At 61.2% G+C, this 15,286-nt stretch overlaps 8 protein-coding genes across 8 annotated transcripts; 4 read left to right on the forward strand and 4 right to left on the reverse strand.

The window, feature by feature from the left end:
• Window positions 1-2: 2 nt before the first annotated feature.
• On the reverse strand, window positions 3-1,372 carry BDV59DRAFT_194521 (S-adenosyl-L-methionine-dependent methyltransferase; the record flags this gene model as incomplete). Its single annotated transcript, XM_073692409.1, has 5 exons — window positions 3-309; window positions 399-806; window positions 867-990; window positions 1,052-1,169; window positions 1,232-1,372. The coding sequence occupies 5 exons, from the start codon at window positions 1,370-1,372 to the stop codon at window positions 3-5; spliced, it is 1,098 nt and encodes a 365-aa protein (XP_073545819.1).
• A 1,053-nt stretch (window positions 1,373-2,425) lies between these two features.
• On the forward strand, window positions 2,426-3,931 carry BDV59DRAFT_203783 (aromatic prenyltransferase; the record flags this gene model as incomplete). The annotated part of the gene is made up of 3 exons (XM_073694325.1): window positions 2,426-3,117; window positions 3,268-3,738; window positions 3,796-3,931. 3 exons carry the CDS (start codon window positions 2,426-2,428, stop codon window positions 3,929-3,931), a joined length of 1,299 nt encoding a protein of 432 aa, XP_073545820.1.
• A 120-nt stretch (window positions 3,932-4,051) lies between these two features.
• On the reverse strand, window positions 4,052-5,522 carry BDV59DRAFT_209224 (uncharacterized protein). The gene has a single exon (XM_073695355.1). It carries the CDS (start codon window positions 5,146-5,148, stop codon window positions 4,108-4,110), a length of 1,041 nt encoding a protein of 346 aa, XP_073545821.1. The 5' UTR covers window positions 5,149-5,522; the 3' UTR covers window positions 4,052-4,107.
• BDV59DRAFT_209228 (uncharacterized protein) lies at window positions 5,523-8,979 on the forward strand. The gene has a single exon (XM_073695356.1). It carries the CDS (start codon window positions 5,898-5,900, stop codon window positions 8,790-8,792), a length of 2,895 nt encoding a protein of 964 aa, XP_073545822.1. The 5' UTR covers window positions 5,523-5,897; the 3' UTR covers window positions 8,793-8,979.
• A 730-nt stretch (window positions 8,980-9,709) lies between these two features.
• Window positions 9,710-10,939, forward strand: BDV59DRAFT_73541 (Hpt domain-containing protein). The gene is made up of 4 exons (XM_073697002.1): window positions 9,710-9,759; window positions 10,065-10,308; window positions 10,365-10,525; window positions 10,593-10,939. The coding sequence occupies exons 2-4, from the start codon at window positions 10,270-10,272 to the stop codon at window positions 10,846-10,848; spliced, it is 456 nt and encodes a 151-aa protein (XP_073545823.1). The 5' UTR covers window positions 9,710-9,759; window positions 10,065-10,269; the 3' UTR covers window positions 10,849-10,939.
• A 1,202-nt stretch (window positions 10,940-12,141) lies between these two features.
• BDV59DRAFT_194526 (uncharacterized protein) lies at window positions 12,142-12,728 on the forward strand (the record flags this gene model as incomplete). Its single annotated transcript, XM_073692410.1, has 3 exons — window positions 12,142-12,243; window positions 12,301-12,601; window positions 12,649-12,728. The coding sequence occupies 3 exons, from the start codon at window positions 12,142-12,144 to the stop codon at window positions 12,726-12,728; spliced, it is 483 nt and encodes a 160-aa protein (XP_073545824.1).
• A 54-nt stretch (window positions 12,729-12,782) lies between these two features.
• On the reverse strand, window positions 12,783-14,165 carry BDV59DRAFT_203788 (uncharacterized protein; the record flags this gene model as incomplete). The annotated part of the gene is made up of 3 exons (XM_073694326.1): window positions 12,783-13,807; window positions 13,863-13,943; window positions 14,000-14,165. The coding sequence occupies 3 exons, from the start codon at window positions 14,163-14,165 to the stop codon at window positions 12,783-12,785; spliced, it is 1,272 nt and encodes a 423-aa protein (XP_073545825.1).
• Window positions 14,166-14,690: 525 nt separating this feature from the next.
• Window positions 14,691-15,258, reverse strand: BDV59DRAFT_194528 (uncharacterized protein; the record flags this gene model as incomplete). Its single annotated transcript, XM_073692411.1, has 2 exons — window positions 14,691-15,076; window positions 15,234-15,258. The coding sequence occupies 2 exons, from the start codon at window positions 15,256-15,258 to the stop codon at window positions 14,691-14,693; spliced, it is 411 nt and encodes a 136-aa protein (XP_073545826.1).
• Window positions 15,259-15,286: the final 28 nt, after the last annotated feature.

A 15,286-nucleotide genomic window follows, 5' to 3' on the forward strand; every position in this document is an offset into this window, starting at 1 on the left:
ATCTACATCGCACGCACTACCATCAGACTCTCGTACTGCCCAGCCCGGTGCGCGTGCACATCTACCATGCTCAGTCCAACCGATTCGAACAGCGCCTCCCACTGGCGCCGCGTCCTCTCGCCGGATGCGAGCCAAGACATCATCTGCATGTCTATCGATGCCGCTATCCAGTGCACATCCTTGTCTGGCAGGACGATCTCGTCGATCAGCAGAACGGAGTCCGGTCCCATGGCCGCTGCCAGGTTTTTCAGAATGGCGCGGCTCTTGTCATCCGGGAAGTCGTGCAGGACGCCGCGCATGTAGTAGAACCTCGCATCTGTCCCGCGTTAGAGCCACCCAGCGGAGCATTTCAGGAGCCTGCCTTACCTCGCACGGCCTGCGGCTTGAAGACATCGCACTCCATCAGTTCCACCCCGGGAATGTCCAGCGCCCGCCCAATCACCTCCGGGAGGTCCTGCAGAATCACCCTCCCAACCAGTCCCGGACAGGCCGCTTGCAAACGCACACATTCATGTCCGTTGCCTCCCCCGATATCCACAAAGACCACCTCGTCGTTGCGCGGGTTCTTCCGTGTACTTATCATCTCTCCGATTCGCCCCCAGTCGGTCAAGACATCGCGCTGCATCTGCATATGCCTGTCGAACATCTCCCAGTACTTGGGACATGCTTTGAGAAATGCCCACATGTCACCCTCAACCCCGAAGGCGTCCTGCATCGCAACGTTACATGGGTTCGACGGGTTGGCATAGTTCGTGCGGGCTAGGAACGCAGGCAGCCGGTGGAACACCGGGGCGACCAGTTCGTGGCTGCCCCGTCCCGCCATGGTCAGCTCAATCTCGCCGCACGTAAAAGCCCTTCTCACTCACAAGCAGTCGATGTAGCTGTTGCCTTGGGGGGAGCTCAGCGCGCGGGTGACGTTGTTCGCGGTGAACGTATCCACGTGCGGCTCGTCCACCATCTTCACGGAGGCGAGATACCGCATTACGCGGCCTGCGTTCGACCGATTAGCCCGGCCACAAGATGGACGTAAGTAGCTGGGTCGGCAACCTACCGAGGAGGACGACGTCCGCGCCTGTGTCTGTGGCGAGCGTCTTCAACCCCACGGGGCTGGCGCTGGTGGACAGCCGTTCGAAGAGGCCGAGATCCCGCGCGAGCCTTGCTGCGTTCAGCTGGAGGGGCTGCGGGAGTCAGCTTGAATGACTCTGTGGATTGGAGAAGGGGAGGTGCTGACTGTGTAGGCGATCCGCTCTCTGGTCTCCTCGGGTCGTTCGAGGGATATCGAGAGGTCGCGCAAGACATCCACTAACTTAGAGCGAGTGGGCTCGTCCGCGCTGCGGGCAAAGTCGTTGACACGGGTGATGAGGTCGTCCATGGTGCAGTTGTGATGTGCGTTTCTGATGCACCATGCTTTGGGTGAGGAGAATACATTATATCTGCCCTCGACGAGAACCGGCTCTGGTGTTGAGAAGAGCCGTGTAACATGGCTTGCTCTATTTGCAGTGGCTTGGTATCTTGTGGTACGTGAAACCTGCCTGTGTCGTCACCGGTGCAGAACAGAATCTGACAGTCGACAAAGAAATCGTGTAGCGGGATGGCTCTGCTTACGTCCGTTGTGGTTTTATCTACATATGCATGTCCTGCCAACCTCAGTCGGTGAAATTTTTCATGTTCGGAAGGTGTCAGAAGGGCCTGCTTTGGACGGCAATGCATGCTGTGGCTGCTACGGCGGGCATCTGGATCCTTTGGTATTAAGCTCATCGACGCAAGGGACGTGCAAAACACCTTCAGTATGATGGTGACAGCTTCTCCATGGCTCTGGCAGGCTGTTGAGCCTACGCAGTCGGGCACAATTGCAGCGCACACCGCTTGTACCGTGCTTCGTATACTACCGGAAGCGAAGTATGTCGTTCCGGTCACCCTACCTGGAGACGCTCTGCACTCGTCTAGCACTAGGCGCAGCTGACTGCTGTGACAGCACCTCGATCCTCTCCACTGCATGTGGCTTTCAAATGTCGGTTGACTCGAGTCCCTTACTCCACATCGGGTCCCTTACAGCCAATATGGTTCTGGAGATATGTGGCGAGGAGCAATTCCAAGAAACAGCCGCTCCAAACTCTCTCAGTTGCCTTCATTCTGAATGAAAGTTTCATTCCAGAGATGGACCCATCTGCCTATACAGGAATCGAGCGGCATGTGGTCTCGCCCAAAGCAGAATACGAACTCACTGTTGCCCCTGCGAAGATGCCATCCCCCAGGAAACTGCAATGGAATCATCTGCCACCCAGAAAGAACATATGCTTGCGTCCGCCGTCGAGGTCGGCAGCCTAGATCACAATTGTTCCTCGACCACCGCATACAGTTACACTCTCAAGCCACGATAGCCATCCCACTCATTCCACTCCTCTCACTCAACCATCCATCCATCATGACCGTCGAGGCCCATTCCGCCGCTCCCCAGGAGTCCCCCGCGAGTAGAGAGAACCACCCCTCCGCGCCGGACTTCTGGGCGCAGCACATGCGCTCCGTGATCGGTCCCCTGATGCAGGCTATCGACACGTACTCGCCCGCCGACCAAGAGGCCAACCTACGCTTCCTAGATGAGCACATCGCCCCAACCCTCGGCCCCCTCCCGACCGACCCGCATCCCACCTACGTCGCGCCGTGCGCCGTCGTCGGCACCCCCTTCAACCCGAGCTTCAACGTCTCATCGACCGGCACCCCCAAGGTCCGCTTCGACTACGACCTCCTCCCGCCGCTGGACCGCGCCCGCTCCGCCGACCCCTGGGGCGAGGCCGCCGCCCGCGCCCTCCTCCTCCGCCTGGCCGCCGTCGTCGGCGCCGACACCCAGTGGCTGGAACATTTCCTGTCGCGGCTGTTCCTGACGCCGGCCGAGACCGAGGCCCTGCGGCCCAAGATCCCGCCGCAGCTCGTCCTGCCGGCCGCCATGGTCGGCTTCGAGTTCAACGCCGGCCGCCGGCCCCGCATGAAGGCCTGGGTGCCGTCCATGCGGCGGGCGATTGTGGAGGGACGGTCGTCGAACGAGATCGCGCTGGAGGCGCTGCGCGGGCTGACGCCGCTGGGCGCGGACATTGCGCCGGCCGTCGATGTTCTGGCGGGGTAAGCAAACACGCAAACCCGCAAACAACACACGCAACGCAAAACACACACACACACACACACACACACACACACACACACACACACACACACACACACCATCTCCCTCTCTCGTCCCGGTCTGGCAGCGCTAACATGGCTGGCTCCCAGGTGGATCGCGGAGTCGCCGCATGACCTGCGCCTCATCCTCGCCGGCATGGACTGCTCCGCGCCCCGCGACTCCCGCATCAAGATGTACCTGGTGACGGTGAAGAACTCGTGGGAAACGGTGCGGGACGTGATGACGCTGGGCGGGCGGCTGGCCGACGCGGCGTCGCGCAAGCGGGTCGCCCTGCTGCGCGCCATCTGGCCGTACCTGATGAACGAGTCCGAGGGGGACCGGCTCGCCGACGCGACCTGGTGCAAGCCCGAGCGCATGCCCGGCGTCGGCTTCTACGGGCTGATGTATTCCGTGGAGATCAAGCCCGGCCGGCCCCTCCCCGAGACGAAGCTCTACGTGCCGCTGTTCCAGTACGCGGAGAGCTCGGCCGTCGCGGAGAAGAACATGGAGACCGTGCTGACGCTGCTGGACACGGACTGGGGCCGTAGCGGGAGGTATCGCCGGGCGATGGAGGCCACCTTGTAAGTGCCCATCCCGTCGGGCCCCGTTGTGTGTGTGTGTGTGCTGACAAGGCCTAGCGGCAAGGGGAAGGAGTATGGGCAGGTTTTTGCGGCATATGCGTACTCGGAGTCCACGGGGGGTTATATCAATTCGTACGTGAGCAGGCCGATTGAAAACTCGCCCGTTCATCCTATCGAGGTCGAGTACGTTTAGTCAGGCTGGCGCGAGCCGGGGGAGGTTCTGCAGGAGATTGAACCAATGGATGTCTACGTCGGTGACAGGAACACTCTTGTACACCCCACAGCTACTCTTTATTACAAATGTGAACAGTCACCCTGCATATGTATTGTTCTCCGTACAACCATCGTAGCTACCTAGGAAACTCCCGATCAAGGTACCACCACCATCCGCTTCGTCTGCGCGTCCGCCGAATCCCACACGGCTTGCACGTCCGCCATCGGCACCGCGAAAACATCCACGATCGGCCCCATGTTCGCCAGCGCGTTGACCAACCCAGGCATCTCGCGGTCAAAGTCCTCCCGGCTCAGACTGCCGAACCCGGAGCCCAGGACGACAATCGGCTTCGTGTTGACCAGCCGCACGGGCAGATCCATGTTCTCGTAGCCAGCCAGCCCGCCGACCACAATATACTGCAGGTTTTCGCCCGGCGGGGTCTGCACCGCCTGAAGGAACTGCACGGCCGTCGGCCCCCCGAAGTAATCGAGTACGATATGGACCGGGCCCAGATCCGCCGGGAGGACGAGACGCTCCTGCAGTCTCACGCGGACGTCCAGGCCCTCCACGCCGGCCAGGGTCTCCTCGTTGCGCGCCAGCCCGATGACCCGGGCAGCCCCCAACGCGCGCGCGACGGCCGCCGCGATGCGCCCACTGGCGCTGGTCGCCCCGAGAATCGCCACCGAGCGGCCCTGGCACCCGCCAGTGGCGCGGCAGCGCAGCGCCATCCAGCTGCTCCCCGTTGGGTTGGTCAGCCCCGCGACGGTGACCGCGTCCGCGCCGGCGGGCAGCTTCATGAGCTTCGACCGCTCGACGTTGGCCCGCTCCGCGAACAGCGGCGCCGCCAGGCTGTTGATGAAGTACAGATCCCCCGTGGCTTCGTCCTGGCCGACCCCGTCGATGCTAGGGTCGTAGGGCAGCTGGGCATGCATGGCGCTGGGGTGATTCTGGGCGGCGCGGGCTCGTACCACGCGGGGCACGCCGACAGCGACCACCTTCAGTTGAAGCTGGGTCGGTGAGGGAGCGGGGAGATCCGGCGCCGAAGCATATTCGGGCGGCGATCCCCAGGCGGTAACACGGGCGACTTTCATTGCAAGGGGAGTGGTGGAATGGAAGAACGCTTTAGGCGGTTGGGTTCGGCCCTGCTGCAGGAGAGGTAGGAGTGGGATTGGACGACGCAGTCGAGCAGCGGGCATGATGAAGTGATGACAAGAGAAGAGGCCGAGTTTGCTGCTTATGAAGAAGCAGTGAGCAGACGCGGGTCACAAAGGGCAGGGATGTATAAACAAAGAGCAGCAACCGCTATGGAAGTTTCTCCTTCCAACCCTAATGCTGATAGGGTTTGCGATGCTCCAGCGTATCGGAATCTCTAACGACCGGCGAGTTGCAGGCGAGTTGCACGCATGCCGTCAGCTCGATGACTTCGTGTAGCGCTGCTCTCCCCCTTGCTGGAATGCATTGTGCAGCGGATGGTCAGCGCTGATCGAGGGATCTTGTTCAACCTCTATCATCGTAGCATGTCTCACGGGTTCGACCTGTCTACAGCGTCAGCGTCAGCCTCAGTCAGAGACTGTCACCTTGCATAGTTCTCGACAGTGGCGTTTGCTTCAGTCAATCAGAGTGCGGAATGGAGGGCTTGGTATGTAGGTATAAGGACACGCCAACTTAGGCTTGCCAGTTAGGTTTACTCCGGGCGTGTCCAGCCCCGGGGACCAGGCTCACGTAGTACGGATGGCATCGGGGCGTCCGGACGGCCGTGGAATGTGGAAAAGTCAACAAGCTCGATGTATATGCCTCGTATTCGTAGGATTCTGCAGACCCGTGGGAGACCATCCTATTTAGCTATTGATGAAGCCCGGAGTTGTGCAGCTTTCCACAGGCCGAGAGGCGTTAAGCATTCCGTCCCTCATTGACTACACCCGACGTTATTTGATGCGAGCTTGACATGACCCGTACCGAGATCCTCTCCAATGGCCATGAGGCGCCGACATCCAACGGCACCGTCCCGTTTGAGACGGTCGTCGAGGCCTTGCGGTCTGCCGCTGCCAACACCTCCGAAGGCATCATCGCCTACCAGACCAACAGTAGCGGCAGCGAGACCACTCCGGCCCAGCATCTCTCTTACAAGGAGCTGCTGCACACGGCGGAAGCCAACGCAGCCCTGCTCCAGAACAGAGGCCTTGTCACGCCCAAGCAGCCGGTCATCGTCCACTCTGACAATGCCGTCGACAGCATGGTCTGGTACTGGTCCGTCCTTCTGACGGGGGCCATCCCCACCATGACGGGACCGGGCATGTTCAGCCAGGACGCCGTAGAGCGGAAGAAGCATCTCACCCATCTGCACCGCACGTTGGAGGCACCTCTGTGTCTCACACGGCGCGCCCTCATGGGCCCGTTCCAGGAGAACGCCGGGCTGCTGCAATGCCTGGCGGTCGAAGACCTCGCCATGGAGCGTGACGCCCCCAACGGAACCCCGTCCCACCCCCCGCTCCCAACGCCATCTCCCGCGGATGTCGCCGCCTTGATGCTCACGTCGGGGAGCAGTGGCACGGCCAAAGCCGTCCCCATCACGCATCGGCAACTGCTGGCGGCACTCCGGGGCAAGACGCAGGTCGCCAACCTGTCGCATCCGCGGAGTCCGTTCCTCTCGTGGGTGCACCTGGACCACGTTGCCAACCTCGTCCACTGCCACATCTTCTCGATCGTGTCCGGCGTCTCGCAGGTGCAGGTGCCGGCGGCCAACATCCTCGTCGACCCGATGCAGCTCCTCAACCTGCTCAGCCGACACCGGGTGTCGCGCACCTTCGCGCCCAACTTCCTCTTCGCCAAGCTGCGTCGCCAGTTCGACGCCGGCAAGACCGCCGCCCTGGACGCCGACCTCAACCTCGCGGCCCTGTACCTCGACACGGGCGGCGAAGCCAACGTCGTCGACGTCTGCGCGGGCCTACAGCCCATCCTCAGCCGGTACGGCGCCCCGGCCGACGTCTTCAAGCCGTCCTTCGGCATGACGGAGACCTGCGCGGGCTGCATCTTCAACAGCCACTGCCCCAGCTACGACCAGGCGCATCTGCACGAGTTCGCCTCGCTGGGCACGCCCATGCCCGGCGTGCGCATGCGCATCGCGCGGCTCGACGGCGCCAGCACTCCTGCCACCACCAACGAGCGCGGCCACCTCGAGCTCACCGGCGACGCCATCTTCCGCGGCTACTACAACAACCCCAGCGCGACGGCCGACGCCTTCACGTCCGACGGCTGGTTCCGCACCGGCGACCTGGCCTACATCGACGCCGGCGGCCACCTGCACCTCGACGGACGCACCAAGGAAATGATCAACATCAACGGGGTCAAGTACCTCCCGCACGAGCTGGACGCGGCGCTCGAGCAGGCGGAGATCCCCGGGGCCACGCCGACCTACTTCTGCTGCTTCGGCACGCGCACGGCGGCCATGGACACGGAGGTCGTGGCGGTGCTGTACCTGCCGTCGTTCGACGCCGCGGACGACGCGGCGCGCTTCGACGCCCAGAGCAGCATCATCCGGCTGGTCAGCATGTACACGCACTCGCGGCCGCGGGTGGTCCCGCTGCGGCCCGCCGACATGCCCAAGTCGACCCTGGGCAAGCTGTCGCGGGCCAAGCTCCAGGCGGCCTTGGAGGCCGGACAGTTCGCGGCGCTCGAGGCGGCCAACGACGCGGCCATCCGTCGCCACCGCGAGACCATCCGCGGCGAGCCCGAGTCCCCCGAGGAAACGGCCATCCTCGGGATCATCCGCGACCAGCTCGAAATCCCCGCGGCCGACGACTTCGGCGTCACCGACTCCGTGCTCAGCATGGGCGCCACCTCGATGGACCTGGTGGCCATCATGCAGCAGGTCAACCGGCAGCTGGGGCTGGCGCGGCCGCTGGCGCTGACGGACATGCTGAACCACTCGACGGCGCGGGGGCTGGCGGCGCGCATCGCCACGGCGGCCGGGACGGGGCGCCGGCACGAGTACGACCCGGTGGTGGTGCTGCAGCCGCACGGGAGCAAGACGCCGTTGTGGCTGGTGCACCCGGGGGTGGGCGAGGTGCTGGTGTTTGTCAACCTGGCGCACCACATCACGGACCGACCGGTGTACGCGTTCCGGGCGAAGGGGTTCAACGCGGCCGAGGGCGAGACGCCCTTTGGGTCGCTGCCGGAGGTGTTTGAGACGTACCGGGCGGCGATCAAGCGGCGGCAGCCCCGCGGACCGTACGCCATCGCGGGCTACTCGTTCGGGGGCATGGTGGCCTTTGAGATCGCCAAGCTCCTGGAGGCGGCCGGCGACGAGGTGCGCTACTGCGGCAGCTGGAATCTGCCGCCGCATATCAAGTGGCGCATGCGGCAGCTCCTCTGGGACGAGTGCATCATCCATCTGTTCTACTTTGTGGATCTGATGGACGAGGCGACGGCGTACACGCACAAGCCGGCGCTGTGCGAGTTTGAGCGCCAGGGCCGTCGGCTGGACGCGATCCGATATCTGCGGCAGCACAGCAACCCGGCGCGCTGGGACGAGCTGGGCCTCTCGGAGGAGTACTACCTGCTGTGGGTGAATCTGGCCTCCAACATGCAGGGCATGGCGACCGAGTACGAGCCGAGTGGGAGCGTGCGGACGCTGGACGTGTTCGTGGCGGATCCGTTAACGCACGTGGCCAAGACGCGCGAGGAGTGGGTGAATGGGCTGCTGTCGGCGTGGAAGGACTTTGTGCGCGAGGAGGTGCGGTATCACCATGTGGAGGGGGCGCACTATACGATGCTGAAGCCAGAATATGTGGTGAACTTTGCCAAGACGCTGCGAACCGTGTTGCGGGAGCGGGGCGTATAGACTGTTGTTTGTACTGTAGGCATACGGGACGCAACGTCCGGCTCAATGTTAGACGTCGAAACTCCACCCGGATGGTTCCCAGAGACTAGCGGTGGCTAGTGTAGTAAGCGACGACCCACGTCTTCCAGTAGACCCCGAGGTTCTCTCTCCCCCGTAGCGACTTGGAAGGGAAGAAGGTGTCGACGACAGATGAAGCTTTTCAGGGCTGTGAGATAGAACCAAATAGGGTAATTCCCCTGAGTCTGGACGAGGAAGGCCCAATGGGCGCCCTCGATTCCCAAAGCAGAAGGCATCGGTCTTGGCAGCCGCTCACGTCAGCCGCCGACTGGTCTGATGTCATTGTTCTTCGTCTCTTTTCCTGCGATTGACGGTGATGATGGTTCGACCGCGGGAGGATGATTGCTACATAAAATTGTCTTCCTATGTCACGTATACCGGGGAGACCCTACGAGATCCCACCGGTCCCTCGTCCGGACTCGACCTCCAGGCCCCGGGACCTCCTCCTACGGGGAGGAGGAGATCGACAGGCCGGTTACGTCAGAGGTGCCCGATGAGTTCACGGTGGAGTCCCCCTTTTTGCTGTCTCTATTCGGGGTCAAGGTACGGTCATGGAATATTAATAGCGTACCGACGGAGGCTCTCTGTGTCTGTATCGCGGTAGTCGATCGCTGTCTGTCTGGAGCTTCCGGTCCGATAGAATCCTCCTGGACCTACCTCCTCCAGACGCTGTCGGAATCCTCCACGATGCGATAGCATGACGACATCACGATGCCAGTCGGGAGTTCCTCCCTCTCGAGATGCTACAAGCAAGATCGATGGTTCTATCGAATATTCCTCCTTCTCCGGCCATCTGCTCTCGAGCTGGATCGTTCTTCTCTATCCCAACATCCTATCCATCTGTAGACTCTTAACCCTACGCTCGGTTCTCGGTGGATCCATCCACGCCTGATGGAGAAAATGAATATCGGTTCGCCCACATTGCTTCTTTTCTCCTCACCTCTTCTCTGCTCTTCTTTTTCTTTTCCTTCTTCTCCTCCTTCTGCTCCTCCCTCTCCTTCTCCTCCGCCGCCTCTCCTTCTACTCCCCATAGACTGTTTTTGTGATACCCTCTGTCCTGTACTCTGCGCCCCCCCTCTCCCCTTCCTTCCCCCCCCCCTCACAGGTGACTAACGAACCCCCTCCTCCTCCTCCCCGCCTCCCGTACCCACCCCACGTATATCCCTATGTCGTAGGGTTATATGCCTGTAACCGACTGACCTCTACCACTCGCAGATTCTCCGTAATACCCTTCTTACGTACATTGGATAATCCACCAGAATCCTGTCTTCCCGTCTACTCGACTTTCGTCTGCAGCCGTCCTGCGTGGCCTTGGCATCGGCCATCCTCATCGTTCCACTACCACTCCCACCATCACCACCACTACCACCACCACCGCCGCCGCCGCCGTCGTTATAACCACCACCACAATCACACCACAATGCCCCCCGCTACCACCTCCAAGTCCTCCGAAGAACCGGTATGTCTCGTTCCATCCTACCCCCCCCCCTCCAACCGTTCTGACCGGCTCCCCAGAAGGAGGTCAGCTTCGACGACATGAAAGGCTGCATCGACAAGACCACATTCGATCAGATCCTCGAGATGGACGACGACGACGACCGGGAATTCAGCCAGGGGATCGTCTTTGGGTTCTTCGAACAGGCCGAGACCACCTTTGACAAGATGGAGAACGCGCTGTGAGACCGACCATGCCCGGGAGAATCCCCCCCGCGGAATCGACGATGCTAATCCTCTCCCCACCAGAGACAAGAAGAACCTCGGTGAACTCTCCTCGCTCGGTCACTTCCTCAAGGGGTCGTCCGCCACCCTCGGTCTCACCAAGGTCAAAGAGGCCTGCGAGAAAATCCAGCACTTTGGCGCCCAGAAGGACGAAACCGGCACGACCGACGAACCCGACGACAGTGTTTCCCTCAAGAATATCGAGAAGACCCTCGGCCAAGCCAAGGAGGATTACAGAGAAGTGGAGAAGTTCCTGCGCAAATACTACGCCTCGGATTAAGGTGGCCTTTCCTTTTCGTTTTCTCTCTCTCTCTCTCTCTCTCTCTTTTTTTTGTTTTTTTTACCTTCCTCGATGTCGTGTTCTCGTTGATTTCTTTAGTGTTGCACATAATTGGGAAATGATTAGAGCGATATGAATCTTGTTGAATTCCTCCCATGGTCCGTGTCAGGCCGGCATTCGATTAGGACCGTATGATCCGACCGCGATGATGATTGACGAGGTAGATGTTTGCTTTCCTTGCTGTATGTGATACCCGGGAGGTGATATCCACGGTCCACCTGTGAAATAAAAGTTTTCCCTGGCGAGCACATAACCCGGTTATATAGCGTACACACCATGGACCATCCTCGAGCAATCCTCCGATAGCCCTCGATCTCTGTACCACCCGGCCCTCCGGGGTCGATGCGAGCGGCTGGATGTAGGCAGGACCAGAACTCCGAGCTTCCGCGAGTGCAACCGTCCTCTGGCCTCGGGTCGATCTCCCCGAGGCGAGCTTCGACGGGGGTATATACATCCCTAGGATCGAAGCGTCCCAGCACCGCGCCGAAACCGACCACCCCTGTTGGTCCCGGCACTCCATTCCCGCGCTCCAGCCCACTGATCTCCTTTCCACCGCCGTCCTCCGGGGGCAGACAGGTTACACCACCAACCGTGGGCCGTTACGCGACGCTGCAGGGGGTGGGGAGGGGATGGTTCGACAGTCTTGTTCCTCGTCTGCTGGCCGGGTCCGCGTATGCCCCCAGTATCGTCCACCAGCACGATGCATAGACCAACTAGACGCGATACGTCTCGCCGTGCGCCTGCCAACCGCAACAGACAATCACAGAGAAAACAGGCGTCCCCGTTCAAACAAACTTGTTTGATGACTGACTGACTGGCTGACTGTGACGGCTCGGCATCCGGATATCCAGCACTCCTCTCCCGCCACAACCACAGCAGCCCGACGGATGCATACTCCCATCGTCCGCTGAAGAAACCGGTCGCCAGGCTGGGGCCAGGCAAAACACGTCCAACGGCGCTGCAGACAGGTCAAATCGCAATCCACGAATCACCCCCCATCCCCGACCTGCCTTGGACGGTCTCCTCTCGACCGGCTGGATCAGATATGATAGAGCAACTTCGGCCGTTGCACAACGCATGCTGGCTCCCTCTGGCTTGCTGTGGGCTGACGCGAATATATGATCTGCTGCTGCTGCCGCCGCTGGTCCTCTAGCGTGATCCCTGGCCGGACGATCCCTACTTCGCTAGTATCTTTCTTGCCTGTCATTCCATATCTACATACAACCTACTCCGATGCCGTCGGTTGGCCCCCGCGCCTCGAAAGAGGATTTCATGCACGCCCTCGGTTTGACCTCCCAGGACCCCCCGCACGAGCAGATCTACCGAGCCATGAGGGTATGTCGTCCATTCCGTGCGCTCCAGTCTATCATGTCTCAGTCGAAGACGATGCAGGACGAAGCCATCGCCGTCTACAACCGGCTTAACGAAGATCCCTCCAACCTCCTCGACAGCGTAGCAAACGACCCTTCCACACGGCCGCCCTTCTTCTGGCATCACATCCGCCCCGAGCGTCAAAACTGGGGGATCAGCCAGATCGCCGCCAACGCCGGCCCCCGGACCCGGCCGTTCTTCGCCAAGGGCTCGACCACCGGCGAGTACGGCCCCAACTGGGTGGCCGGCTGGCTCCTATACAGCGTGTTTCGGTCGAGGGACGTGCGCAACAACCGGAACCGGCGGAAGGCCGACGACCCAAGTGAGTATAGATCCAGCAGCGTCGGGGCGGGGAATTGACCATGCCAGGCCACTTGTCGAAACCCAAGAAAACCACGGCGGACACGCCGCCAAAGAAGGAGTACTACGATCCGGTGCGGAACAGGTAGGGAGCGAAGGGGACGGTCCGGGTATAGAGAGGGAGAGAGAGAGAGAGGCACATGCTAGTCATCGTCGTGGTCTTGGTCTTTGGAGCGATGGGAGCCATTCTTCGCGTTGCGGTCCTTCTTCAGCGCCTCGGTGACGCGCTCGTCGCGCTCATCTTTCTTCTCGTCCCAGTACTCCTCGTACTCGGCGGCGATGTTCTTGATCTCCTTGCGCAATGTATTCCCCTCGTCAATGAGCGATTCCCACAGGGGCAGATCCACCCCCTTCATCTGGTAGAGCTTCTTCTGGCGCGCGTTAATCGTAAAGTCCAGCGCGGACCGGTAGGATATCTCGCGGTTGTGGTACAGGAACCACAGGTAGCCGCCCATGAGCGTCGACAAGCTGGCCAGGTACGTCACCGGCTCCATCGTGTCCCAGCCGAGATCCGTCTCGAACGTCAGCCGGTACACGAGGTACCACCAGAGCGCGAGGACGCCGAACCCGCCGATGGCCACGCGCTGCGCCCCGCGCTGCGCCAGCGCATCGCACTCGTTCTTGATCTCCGCGATGCGCCGGATCTTCTCCGCGATCCGCCGCAGCCGCATCCGCAGGAAATGCGTCCGCTCCTCGAAGGACGGCACCGCCACGTGGATCTGCCGCACCCCGGCCGGCGCCCCCTCGATGTTCACGATGAACTCGCGCGCCCGCGACGCATCCCGCACGAAATCGCCGATCTCCGTCGACTCCGACCACCGCACGAACCGCTGCTCGTGCGACGACGGTCCTACATTGTCGTGGCGGGCCGGCATCCGCCGCAGGTAACTGTACGTGTCGTCGCCTTCATTGGGCTGGCGCCGGGCTTGCTGCGCCTCGACGCCGGCGCCGATGCCCTCCAGACGCCGCACCTCGGAATCCGTCTCCTCGTAGATAGCCTTGTTCGGCTTGAGTGGTTTGTCTTCGATTTGGAGCGCGATGAACGAGACGGCCGGCGGCCGGGGCTTGCAGCCGTCGATGGTGATGTCGGGGACCTCGTTTTGGATCAGATGGCCGAGGTACGAGAGAGGCTGCTGCGGGTGGATGAGGATGGCGATGGGCTCGACATCTGGGAGGGTTAGTGGGTGGTACAGGAGGAGCATAGAGAGGATGGGGGGGCGCACCCATATGCTGGCTGTTATGATTCGCCGTTGGTAGCGGGATGAGGAGTTTGAAGAGCCTCGACGGGGTGGTTAACAGCTTTCCTGCGGCTATCAGCCTCGATAAACCTTCTTGTACCTTCTCACAGGCTCATACTCACCCTTCGTCATCGCATCCTCCAGCTGCTGGTGAGCCCTCGACGGCTGCACGGATCCACGGTTGGCGTGTTTCCCTCTGATCTCGAGTCGTTCCAGCTCGTCCTCCGTCTCTCTCTTGTCAGCGCGGTCGACCTCGCGTCGAACCGAGAACTGCCTCGTGTAAACCATGACAGATGGGATGCGCACTGGGCGTTGTGGCGTGCACTTGGGACGACACCGCCAGGACTGCACATGAGCATTCCGCCACGCAATTGACGGGATTCTCCCTCTCCCTGGAGCTAAACACGGCGCCATCGCCGCCGCACTACCTGAAAAAAGCCGCATGTCTAGCAGGCAGTCTGGAGACGGCGAGAGTCATGGCGCAGTCGGGGTGAGTCGAGGGTTGTTTATAGTTGACGTGGGATCGATGACGGCATCGCAGTTTCCCTGGATGGGGAAGCAGTGACGTCATTCACCATCGACACCTGAGGCAGCATACTTCTCTGGACTATACGAGGGATACGGAGCAGGAGGATCACATTTCAACACCATTCTCGTACACGCTGGCCATGGGCAATATCTGCACATCAATCTGAACCGACCAGCAACACGCCAAGAACAATTTTCGATCTATCCGGATATTCAATTCAATCAAGTCATCAGTCGTATCTCATAACCCCCGTCCCTTCCATCCCGTACCTCCCCATCGGCTCCTCAGCGAGGTCCCAAGGCCAGTGCATGTCCCCGCACAGGATACTCATACCGCTCAGGACTGCTCCCGCCGCTGCTTCCCGTCGACGGCGTGGAAAAGTCCTCCTCGTCGCCGTAGTGACTGCGCCGCCCCGTGCCAATCGCCACGGGGATGCCCTGCAGGACGCCGCCGTGGTCGTGGCCCGCCGGGTACATGCCGTCGTTGACGGAGAAGTTGCGGCAGATGAGGTACGCACGCATGGCGGCGTTCTCGCGCGCCAGCGTCGCCGACGCACACACCTCGTCTGTCTGGTATTCGCGGTTGTTGACCCGCACGATACATGTGTACCCTGTCGGCACGGCGTAGGATTCGTAGGCCGGTTCTGGCCAGCGCCGGCGGCGACAGAGACCTGTGATTTTGGTTATTTGTCTGTTGGTGCTGGTGGTGCCTGTGCTAGGGCGAGGTCGGTCCCGGTCCGGGTGGCGGATGAGGAATGAGAAAAGAAAACAACCCATCGGGTCCAATCACGGCCGGGGCGAGGCAGAACCACCAAGAAATCTACATACTCGCAAGGTAGAGAATATAGTACATCGTGACGACGGACCGTGTCCAATGGAGG

This window comes from Aspergillus ambiguus (assembly GCF_047715705.1).
Source record: "Aspergillus ambiguus strain CBS 117.58 unplaced genomic scaffold BDV59scaffold_27, whole genome shotgun sequence".
In the NCBI taxonomy this organism is placed as follows: domain Eukaryota; kingdom Fungi; phylum Ascomycota; class Eurotiomycetes; order Eurotiales; family Aspergillaceae; genus Aspergillus; species Aspergillus ambiguus.

What these genes read in the sequence shown, in the direction of transcription:
- BDV59DRAFT_209224 (XM_073695355.1), bottom strand. Translation starts at nt 5,148, where the DNA reads ATGCCCGCTGCTCGACTGCGTCGTCCAATCCCACTCCTACCTCTCCTG.
- BDV59DRAFT_209228 (XM_073695356.1), top strand. Translation starts at nt 5,898, where the DNA reads ATGACCCGTACCGAGATCCTCTCCAATGGCCATGAGGCGCCGACATCC.
- BDV59DRAFT_73541 (XM_073697002.1), top strand. Translation starts at nt 10,270, where the DNA reads ATGCCCCCCGCTACCACCTCCAAGTCCTCCGAAGAACCG. An exon ending in CCAAGTCCTCCGAAGAACCG is followed by an intron (nt 10,309 to 10,364) that starts GTATGTCTCGTT and finishes CCGGCTCCCCAG; the next exon opens with AAGGAGGTCAGCTTCGACGA. An exon ending in GACAAGATGGAGAACGCGCT is followed by an intron (nt 10,526 to 10,592) that starts GTGAGACCGACC and finishes TCTCCCCACCAG; the next exon opens with AGACAAGAAGAACCTCGGTG.